Source organism: Phoenix dactylifera, chromosome 8, assembly GCF_051530095.1.
Source record: "Phoenix dactylifera cultivar Ajwa chromosome 8, Ajwa_hap1_PhDact_Kaust_v1.1, whole genome shotgun sequence".
NCBI lineage: Eukaryota > Viridiplantae > Streptophyta > Magnoliopsida > Arecales > Arecaceae > Phoenix > Phoenix dactylifera.
The window spans coordinates 2,497,456-2,509,234 of NC_143197.1; the positions used below are offsets into that span (position 1 = coordinate 2,497,456).

General features: G+C 43.8%; 1 protein-coding gene across 1 annotated transcript; it reads right to left on the reverse strand.

Annotated features, from left to right (window-relative positions):
* Window positions 1-7,780: 7,780 nt before the first annotated feature.
* LOC149752947 (uncharacterized) lies at window positions 7,781-11,382 on the reverse strand. Its single transcript, XM_089924675.1, has 2 exons — window positions 10,464-11,382; window positions 7,781-7,838 (listed from the first exon to the last, which is right to left on the reverse strand). Exons 1-2 carry the CDS (start codon window positions 11,353-11,355, stop codon window positions 7,825-7,827), a joined length of 906 nt encoding a protein of 301 aa, XP_089780801.1. The 5' UTR covers window positions 11,356-11,382; the 3' UTR covers window positions 7,781-7,824.
* Between the last annotated feature and the right edge of the window lie 397 nt (window positions 11,383-11,779).

An 11,779-nucleotide genomic window follows, 5' to 3' on the forward strand; every position in this document is an offset into this window, starting at 1 on the left:
TCTTTTAACCCTAATCTCATATGGAACGCTCTCGGTGGTGCAGTCTCTAAACTACAGCATTTTTTTTGGTTTCGGAGTCGCCATGAAGTGACCTCCTACTTTAGACTGCAACGAATGGAGAGCATTGGGACCTCTTTGACGCCGACAAATGTCTAACGATGTTCTCTTCTTATGTTCTCTCATGGCACATGCTCATCTTCCCCTAAAAAAGCAGCAATCTGACAACACGGATGGTGCTGTATGTCCAAATGAGGTCTGGACCCACTTCTCATGTGTTGGCTGAGTCCCACCTTATGTGAGGTGGGACCCAGCAACTTAAGTGAAGAAAAAAAAAAAGCAGAGAGAGCAGTCTCCTTGGTGAAGTGCTGATAGAATCCATCTCCAAAAGGAGGTAAAGATCTTATTCAAGGTATCTCAATAGAAAGAAGAACTTTGTGAAAATCTACACTCGATAAGATTGTTCTCATTTTATTATTGGACCTTTTTTTTTTTATGTTAACTCTTTATTTGTGATATAAAAAAGATATCCTTAATGTATATGATCCTCTAGCTTAGCCTAGAAAAAATACTTTGTAAACCAATTATTGTTGATAGTGGAGATTTGAGGTGAACTTAGGTTCGGTAGTTTTTTCCTCATATTGGAAGGTTTTCCATCTAAAAATTATTGTCTCTTGGTAGTTCTTACATTGATTAGTTGTTATAGTATTCTCATTTTACTTACACAAAGATAAAAAAGTTGTTTATCTAGTGAAAAGCCTTTTCTAACATCATGTTTTCCATAGCACTGCTGGCCATGGCACTGCTCATCTTCCCCTTTCTCCAAAAAAGCAGCAAACTGACAGCACGGATAGTGCTGCATGCATGTCCAAAAGAGGTATGATGATCTCTTCTTATGTTCTCTCATGGCAGTACTCATCTTCCCCCTTCTCCAAAATAGTGCTGCATGTCCAAAAGTGGGCACGTTTAAACTATGGTATCCTAAGGCTAGGTATATGCTTTTCCTTTTGCATTCCTTGGCTCGATTCCAATGGCCCTCATTGGCTTCTCTAGCCCTTCCCCATCATGTTTCTCTTGGTTTTTTATTTTATTTTTATGAGAAAGTGTTTACATACTCCTGTTCCATTATGTTCTCTGAGAAAGTTTCTAGGTTTTCGTTTGGTTCAAAGCTAAGGTGGAATGGATCTTTCTCATTCCTTCTTATTTCATTTATTCAGTTGAACAATCACTTTTAGCGTCTGGTTGTAGTGCTTAAAAGAATATATATATATATATATATATATATATATATAATCTGACCATATTTTAAATTTTATTTAGTCTCAATTTAGGCTCATTGCTATTGGATTACAATAATATTCTACCAATGCAGTGGAATAACTTTTAACTCAATAAGCCCTACATTTATTCTAAAAAAGGTTCTAAGTAACTCATTACCCCGATCTTCACCATCCCCCAAACAATCAACCGAATTAAAGGTTCCATTAAAGCTATTAGCTCCTAAAGGAAGAGAAAAGATGCAATTGAATGTATTGGAAAGTTGAAATAATCAATGCATGGGTAGTTTTATGTAAGTAGTTTGTACTAAGAAGTATATATGATGAATATAATCAAGAGATTAGTACTCCTATATTATTGGGCAGTTACTTTATTTGAAGTGGCATGTTTCCTTTTTTTTTTTTGAGAGAGAGAGAGAGAGAGAGGAATTAGGAAATTCAATCTCATGTGACTAGAAGAAAGTATTTGGAGTGGCATAACTTTTAGTGGTCAGATAAGACATTGCTTTCATCTATGTTGACCCTTGACTAGGGCTGTCAACGAGCCGAGCCGAGCCCGAGCCACAGCAGGCTCGGCTCGGCTCGTTCCATAAAAATCTAGGCTCGGACTCGGGCTCGGGCTCGGGCTCGGGCTCGGTACCGAGCCCTGTACTGGGCTCGGGCTCGGGCTCGCCTAGCACAGCCCCGGCTCGGGCTCGAGCTCGTGAGGCTCGTTTGCCCGAGCCCGAGCCTGCCCCGGCGGGCGGCGCCCCATCTCTCATTCATCAGAGGACGGGAGGAGAGAAGAACGAAGGAAATAAATAAAAAAAGAAAGAAGAGAAGAAAGAAGGGGGCGGCCGCGAGCACCACCGGCACGGGCGTCGGCCGCGGGTCGACCGCAGGCGCTGTCAGAAACTAAAGTCCATCTGAGCGCCATCAGAGAGAAATCGAAGCGCCAGAAAATACAAGAAAGAGCAGATCCAGAGGGATTCTTTAAAGAAGGGGGTGGGTTCAAGAACTGACCGCATCGGAAGAGTTATCAGAGTCCATATCGGGGCGGAGGCGCTGGTACAGCTGGGGGCTCCGGTAGATGGAGCCAGGAGCGGGGCGGGAGATGATGCGGGGAACGCCCTCGAGGGAGACGGTGCCCATATAGAAGAGCATCCCGGCGACGTACAGGAGCGGCGCGAAGAGGAAGATGGCCTGCCGCCGGAGGAGGAGCGATAGTACCATCCACGCCAACCGCTGCAGAAGGGTCCGCGGCGCCTGGAGGGCCCGTCCGGAGGCGGACTTGGAGGGACCTCGATGCAGAAACGGCCGGATGGCGCGGCGGCGCTTCACGCTTGTTGCCTTCCCCGCCGGGGGCGACGGCATCGGGGGCGGAGAAGGGAGAGGAGGTTGCGACGAAGCTTCTCGGAGAGCTGGATCGGGTGTACGGCGTCGTCATCATCGTCGGAGGGGAGGGGGCATCGGCTTCGAGCTTGGGGGCGAGCCGGCGAGGAGAACGGAGAAGAAAGGAGGGCTAGGGCTAGGGAATGTTCTGGAGAAACCGAGAAGAAAGAAATTAAAGAAATTAAAAATGGGTTAACGGGTTGGGTTCGGTTAATGGGTTGAGTCCGAATCCGAATCAATTCAATTCGATTTAAGGATTTGGATTAGCTCGGGTTGGGTCTGATCTAAATCCAACTGGGTTCAATTAGATTAGGATTGAAATTGATTGAGCCAAATAAAATTTAATTGGGTTGAGTCCAAATTTAATTGGGACCCAATTAAATTGTTAATTGGGCTGAGCCCTCATTTGGGCTCGTTTGGGCTCGTGAGCTGCTCGGGCTCGAGCTCGGGCTCGGGCTCGGATTTAAACGGGCCTTATTTTAGGCTCGGGCTCGGGCTCGTTTGACTAACGAGCCGAGCCCGAGCCGGGCTTTTACCGAGCCGGGCCCGAGCCGAGCCCGAGTAGCTCGGCCCGTTGACAGCCCTACCCTTGACTCCTTGAGTGAAAAACCACAATTATTGTTTTTCTGAGAAAACAACCAGAATTTGTTGTTTACTTTCCCAGAGCCAATCACAATCTAATGTCTCTCCAAACAAGGAGGGAAGAAGACAATAGAAGCGCGTATGTACTCGTTTGGTTCCCAAGAAAAGAAGAGAAAGTATGGTCAAGGAGAAATCAAAGAAATACCTCTGGTTTGATTGGAGTTTTTAAAAGAGAGGCATAGAAAAATAGTATTCCAATGAAAATACGATTTCCATATTTTATGAAAAAGAAAAATTCATGGAAGACATGAAAAACTACTTTTTCACTAATTAAAAATTAGAGTCTTTTTTTTCTCTCTAAAAGTACCTTTAAGCAATCAAAATCAATGGATAAGGTCATTCTCTTTAGTAAGAGTATAATAGATATTTTATACAACTGTTATAGAAAAGTAATTACTCAATTAAACATCAACCATTATGAGATATGCCACTTTTTCATAACCAACCAAATATGCTAAAACCATTTTTCTAGGCATTATATTCTTAGGAATCATCTTTTAAAAAAATATTTCAGTGAGAATTTTTTTTTTCTGCGAACCAAACGAGCCTACGGTGTTAATATCTCTCCATCTAGCAAAACTCCTACTTCAAACGAGGAGGCAATTTGACAGCAAAAATGCGTGAAAAACACCGGTTAACATGTCATGGAATCCCTTACATATTTAGGGGACTGCCCTTCATTTAGTAAGTATCGTGTGGGAGCCTTCTTTGTTATTTGTTCAACATCATTTTGTCAATTGTAATAATCCAGCAACATCACATAAACTCTATTTTAGGCACCTTAGCAACATCCAATCTTGTCCCTCGCCCTACCTAGGATTGTGTTACCACCAGCTGATAGCCTCTTAAAACACTCAGCTTATAGGTTAATATGTGCATGCAGCATCTAATCGATGGAATAGCTGAAAAAATCAAGGCAGGCACTTGAGCTCATATGGGGGCGAACCCAGATGAAAAGTCCACGTTAGTGCGAATGCTCACACCACCCCTCCTCGGGTCAACAATCATCACCTAACACAGTAGGATATCAATATAATGGTACATGATATCTTAACCAAAAAATAAAGAGGAGGAAGGAGAACCTTCCACCCATTTTATGAAGAAGAGAAAATTATAATATACAAAGCTAGAAAAGAATACAGGAAGAAGGAAGAGGGTACACTAGCAGTGATCTTAGGAATCAGTCAAACATATGTGGGCTCCTGAAGTGGTTCATATGATCTTCTCGTATTTGAAGTATTTGCTCCAGTCCGTCTAGTCCAGTTGCGTGTTGGAGTTTGAGATGACCGAAGCCCTCTCTTTTCTACATTTCAAAAGCTGCTTCTTTTATTCCATAAAACAAAGTAATAGATATTAGAGGAAAAAGAAGTTGACTCGTATCCCGGTGCACTGTATCTAAGAAACAGTATTTTGTTTTCAAGAAATCTAAGAAATGGGCCGGAGACTTGAATTCGGGCATGACCTCATGGAAATGTTAATCGGGAGTGGTTCTGTATGACTACCAACACAAAATGATATATAAGAAAATCTTAAACATAGGCGGATATATTAGATGTTCCAGCCGAGCAAGAGACAAAGGGACTGAAAATCTGAAAGTGTTGCAAAGAATGCAGAAAGTTCATCAATGGTGTCGCTGTGTCAATGACAATGAGAAACAACGCATCGACATCGAATGCGTTATTACTCAGGATAAGTTTGGAGAGGAGTGGGGAAGCGAACCAGTGTACCAACCTGACCTTCATAACTTCTCAGCAATACTGATCTGCCATAATGGATCCCTAACATACTTGCAAGCTGCTGTTTCCAGCTGAATACGAGTCTAATACGTTCGAATATATATAGTTGCACCATGTGGAGATGGTAGCTTAATGCATCCTGATCACCTAGAAAGGTGGTAGGAATTTCTTTTGCTGTGCCAAAACGACTCTCCACTCCGGGAGAATGTGGCATTTGTCTCCTGTATTCTGTGGGTGATTTGGAAAAGAACGAAATGGCCGCATCTTTAGCCATATAAGCTACAGTTCCCTTCGGCTATTTCAATCTTGGATTATAACTGCCGTTAAGGACAAAAGGACGAACATGATTTACGTACTAAAATCACTAGTTACTTCTAACTAATTGCTTACTTGCTTTTTGACTTTTCCTATCTTTTTATTGGTTAATTATGAAACTTCCTCTTTTTTGGATGTGAAATTATTAAACTTTCTGTATTTCATCGCTTTAATGGAATCCGGGTGCCCTCTTGTTCCTTTATTTTTTTAAAAAAAAAAAATTGTGAGACGCAAATGCTGGGGGGGTCCTTAAGATCTGGCCCTTTAAATTGTAGATGCGAGTCTTATGGATTTATCTAGTCCGTCCATCTGGCGGTATTGAACACCCCCTGAGACACCGGCGTGTAATTGGGGCAATTCAGACGAACCCAGGAAGCAACGCGGAAATGCTCACCCTTCCTCCTCCATTCTCTTGGACATTTCGCTATATAAATAAACCCACTCCCCTTCTTCAAGAGGAAACACGAATCGTTGCATCTTTCCAACTCTGTCTATGGATTCGTTGGAGATCAATGCCTTGGAAATCCTCTGCCGGCCAGGGACGAAAGCCACGGGCAACCCCTACCCGAAGAGGGGCAAGATAAAGGATATGATACTCCGCGACGTCTCCAAGTCGATCCAAGCCGTACTCTTCTCCATCAAACTCTATTTCATGGAGGATTACGAAGCGCCGACCACGAGCACGAGCACGGGCTATGGGGAATAGAAAACAAGAGGCAATATTCAAGGAGAAGATATTCAAGGATACCTTCAGATCGATCCCCGTCACGGCCGGCTAGCGGGTGAAGTCCGAGGACGGATGGTGATAGCAAGGCGATTTTAATATTAACCTTCTACTTCTCGTTCTAAGATAATTTGTTTGTGTCTCATATTTAGTGTCCGTATTCTTAGCCTAAATTTCATTTGGTGTTGATGCTCATGGGTAAATGAGCTAGTAGTACTACACTTGAATATGTAAAGTTTATTTGGATCTCTGTTCTACGACGTTTATGATTGGTTTTGGATGGGAAAGAGCATTAATCTAAGAATGGATAGCATATCCACTGAATAAGCTAAGCTGACAGATTCTTTTCCCAGCTTTCGTCTCCAACTAGCAGGTACAGGCCTAACGTCCTCAGGTGCTGCCCTAGAGGGAGACCAGAGTTCTCAGTTAGGTTGGATATGATGAATGACACCGAACTAATTGGGCAGCACAAGGAATACGCCAGGTCCTTGCAACATGGCAGTCTCTTTGAGGAAAATTAAGAGCAAAGAAGGGGAATTAGGGAACTAATTGGGCGTGTGTTCTTTGGTTCCATCAATCCCACAAACAAGAAAAAAATCATGTTCCATCCATCATACATGCCTGTTCGGCTTGCTAATTTTGAAAAAGAAGGGAAAAGTTTAAAGCCAGTCTGGAACAAAGTTGAGAATTTTAATAAGCCTCTGTTGGGTTGGGATTTCTGAAGCATATGTTGTCCACCGGTTTTCTATTTGTCCCTCACATCCTGTGATTTTCCGCTCTGTAGATGGGTAGATAGATTGCGGAGGCCAATTTATTTAGTAAAGAAAATGCAATATCACTGTCACATTACTCGTTTTGTTGTAGACCGCGTTTCCTTGTGATGTGTGTATATATAAAATAAAACTTTTTCTGGATGGCGAAATGAGTCCTAATGTAGAAGGGGGAGTTTCACCGAATACTTAAAGAAAAGAATCTTTAGGCCCCGACCTTTCTTCTATTGATGCTGATACTAGCTAGATTCAGCTTTTTCCTACTATTTGTCCAACTATATATACTTACCATAGGGAGTCGCTTCAATGATTGAGGATGACCCGTGCGGGTTGGCTTTACTTTGAACAAGGGAATTCATGCAAGAATGAAATGGAAAATAAGTATAAAACAAACTAATATATCATATTTATAAATGCAGAGGTAATATTTTGGGGTAGTATGCAAATCGCTGGATTGCATGTTTCATGTGCCAAATATATAACGTATCTTCCCCCATAAGGAATTAATCCTCATTGTAGAAATATTTTCTCCAAGGGAAAAAAGGATCTCGACCATTACTTCTATTTGTAGTTAATGTGGTAGTTGCTTGCCCTAATTTAACTAATCTTTACTGTAAAAAGTGTATTAGAACTTTATTTTTTCGGCTTGGTTTGTTCATTTTAATGAATATGTTTTATTGTGGTTTTATGCACCGCCAGTCACCTCAATATGAGGTAAAAAATGATTATAGTCCACATCCTTATGTTGTATCTGTCACGCCCCGAGCCCGAGGTGCGGCAGACGCCGCACAGGCGTGCAAGGCATCGGATCATATCAAAGCAAATACAGATATTCAAAACTGACATAATTATTTAAATATATTCAAAAGCAGTCTTACAAAATTTCAAAATAACATTTGCTAACATAATTCAAATGTCCAAACTAATCTAACTGAAATGCCAACAACTAATGGAATCATCGGAAATCTAACGCACTCCCCAATCCCGTGCGATCAAGCCTCTGAATCTGAAAAACAGAGAAAATAAAATAATGAGCTACACTAGCCCAGTAAGCAACAAAATACCCCAAAGTGGGGTCAGAGCATATCAGATCAAAATACAGGATAATGTCTGAAATAAATCATAAATAACATCGTTTTACTGTTTTCAAAACTTATTATCATTTTTCCAAAAATATGATACCAGAATCTCAACATGATAGGCTACGGCCACGTAACCCAGTGGCATGGGTTGCACAAGGTGCCAAACACCACTATTATTAAGCACCGGTGGTACGGTGTTCAAATACCACTATTCTAATCACCGGTGGTACGGTGTCCAAATACCACTATTCTAATCACCGATGGTACGGTGTCGAAACCGGTTCCTCACAGATTACAAGTCGACAGGTCCAACGTATAATCCCCATTGGCGGGGCCAGAACAGAACAGAACAGATCATAGCTATGCTGAGAATACATATATATAAAAACAGTTTTCATAAATTTTCCAGTCATAGTTTACGGATTTCAGAGCATAATTTTCAAATGAAATTTAACATGCCAGACCCATTTTACTAAATACAAAACATATTTCAGAATTTAATCTACTAATAATTATTTTAGAAAAATGCACTTTGAAGCATTAAGTTACTTACATCTTCTCGCTTAATCCCTACTTCAGATAGGCGAATCAGGTTCACCTGTTTAAATTTAATTAATTTCTTGTTAATTTCAGAACTAAGCAAAATCCAAAAAATAATTCTATTGGACACGGCCCAACAAGGCCTAGAGTTGGCCCATAATGGGCATGGCCCGATAGGGCCCATATCGGACACGACCCAATGGGCCCACATAAACCCAGCTGAATAGGGCCCAAGGTTGGCTTTTAATTAGTTCATTTATACAATAAAATTTATTGTAGGGACTAATACTTAATTACAGGGTACTGTTCTATAATAAAACTTTAGTGGAGGGACCAATCAAATATATTTGGGGACCCTTATTTAATAATCTTTCTTATAGGGAACAAACATAAATTGCAGAAGGCTCTTTTGTGAAATAATATACTGCCAAGGGCATAACTGCAAAATTCCATTTATTGGCCAAACGGGTTCGGGTTTCAGGTGTTGGGTTCCGAGTTCCGAGTTTCGGGTCGGGTTTCGGATTTTCGGATTTCGGGTTTCGGATTCTCTCCCTTTTTTTTTTTTTTTAAACCGGGCCCAATTGGGCCCAAAGTGAACCAGGCCCAAGTCGGGCCCACGATGAACAGGGCCCATGCTTGGCCCCGTTCGGCCCGTAAGGGCCCTCATCTTCCCCAAAACCCCCTCCCCATGGACAGGGGAGTTGGAAACCGAGAGAGGAAGGGGGAAATCGGCGGGGTGGTCGGCCGGCCTAGGCGGCTGGGGGCCGTCGCCCGATCGACGGCCAGCCGATCGCAGTGGCGGCCGGCGGCCGCTGCGGCTCCCGGCGTGAAGAAGCAACCGAGAAGATCTCGGTTTGGGGCCAAAGCAAGGGAGGAAAGCATGCTGAATAAAGGGCAAAAGAGGCTTACCGGTGGTGGCAGAGGCGGCAGAAGGAGGATCTCGGCTCGGCCCGGCAGCTAGCAGCGGCGGCGGTGCTCGGAACCGAGGGGACGGATCTCAGAACAGGGGAAGGCTTGCGAAGGGGATTCGGACGGCGCTTGGTCGGGAAGAGGACACCGGTCACTCGGGAGGCAAGAACAAAGAAAGAAGAGGGAGGAGAAGGAGGAGAGGGAGGAGGAAGAAGCTCGGAGGTGGCCCTAGGGGAAGGTAAGATGGGGTTTTATCGTCCCATCGTAACGGCCCTCCGCCGCGAAAATCGCGGCGGTCGAACGAGATCCGCGGCCGCGGTTGGCCGCGGATTTACCGGAGGGGGGGGTGCCGCGGGTATCCTGTGGCGCCCTTGCCCCGTTTGTCCCCGGAGGAGCCGGAGAGGATCGCCATCGCGATCCTCTGTTCCGGCTCTTCCCAAAAGAAGAGTCGGGCTGAAGTCGGTTGGGGTTGCCGGCTTCAGCCCGTATCTCACATTCTCTCCCCCTTAGAAAAATTTCGTCCTCGAAATTTAACATATCTCAGTTTGCAAAAAGGTCCGGATATTTTTTTTTTCATCTCGTCCTCTAGTTCCCATATAGCCTCACGTTCTGAGTGATTGCTCCACTGGATCTTGATATAGGGAACTGTGCGCCTTCTTAATACTTGTTTCTTTCTATCAATTATCCGTACAGGCTGCTTAATTTGCATAGCAGAGACAACTCGAGGAAAAGTGTAAGTACCACTACCTACGAAGTTAAATTCATTGTCTTTAGGGGTCTGAAATTTTACTTGCTTTTCATGGCAATTAATGGTAGCAAAGTGTGACGCTGACTAGTCTATACCGAGAATTATGCCAAAGTCATGCATATCTATAACTATCAAATCAACAGGCAAGCCTCTACCTACCATCTGAGCTGGACAAATTTTGCAAATCTGATTACCGGTCATCCCATTCCCGACGGGGGTGCTAACATGCAAATCATACTCTAATAGCACACAAAATAGGTCATGTTTTTGCACAAATATCGATGACACAAGGAATGCGTAGCAACAGAATCAAACAGTATATAAGCATAAACATAAGCAACCGGTAGTGTACCTGACACCACAGTATTGGATGCCTGAGCATCCTGCTGAGTCAGTGCGTAAATACGACCCTGTGTGCGCGGTCTCCCCCCTGTCCGCTGCTCAGAAGAAGAAGGCTGAGCCGACTGAACCGGAGCAGGATAAGCTTGTACTTGTTGGGTCCCTGTAGCTTGGGGCCTCTGATCTGATTGTGATACTTGTTGATTATAAGGGCACTCCTTTATCCTATGACCCTGTTGTCCACATTTGAAACAAGCGCCGGACAATCGTCTACAGAGTTCTGTCTTATGGGCGCCTCCACATGCTTCACATTTAGGCTTCTCTTGTTGGATAGTCTCGCCATAAGATCCCTGCTTTTCTGATTGCCCAGACCTATTACGAGATTTTGCTGTCCTGCTAGAATTCTGTCCACTATGAGTATCATCATCTCTGCTCCTCTTCTTTTGTATTCTATCTTTTGAATCTTGTGTTTCCTTCCAGACAATTTCCATATTCTTGGCCCTATCTACCAAGTCATCATAGTTTGTTGAGTGCACTGCGGCCAAACCCCGACGTAAGTGAGGCTTCAATCCTTCTTCAAATCTCCTTATCCGAGACTCTGCATCTATGACGAGGGTGGGAGCAAACCGAGCTAACCTGTCAAACTCTGCCTCATACTCATCCACGGTCATAGTTCCTTGAGACAGATTTAGAAATTCCCTCTCTAGCTCCCTAAGGCGACTTGAAGGGAAATACTTGGAGTAGAAGGCTGTGCGGAATCTCTGCCAGGTAAGTGCCTCCTGCTCGGGTGCCAATGTGCGCTCCACAGACATCCACCAATGATGAGCTCGGTCCTGAAGCATATAGGTGGCAAATCTGACCTTCTCTTCATCGGTGCACTCCATTGCCCTGAAGGCTTTCTCCATTTCATCTATCCAGGCTTCGGCCTCTTGAGGGCTAGTGGTGCCCTTAAAAGCTGAAGGAGCTATTCTTTTGAATTTTGCTATACTCCTTCTTTGCTCAGGAGGAGCAACATCCTTTTGGACTAGTTGCTGAGGTTGTTGCCTCTGTTGGCGTACTAACCCGACGACCTCCTCGATCAGTTCGAGCACCCGAGTTTGATTTCCGGCGGCAGCTTCTGGAGTTGATTGACCCTGAGGCCCTGAGCTATGCGATGCCTCGCCCGCTTGGTTAGTGGGGGCTCTTCCCCGAGAGCCCCTAACCATCCGATTCAAGCTACGGACACGGCGAGGCGGCATTCTGATTCAGTAAAAATGTAAATGTTATAAAATCATCTAAACAGAATAATACATAATAGTTAACAAAACAAATGAACATTATCCTCTTATC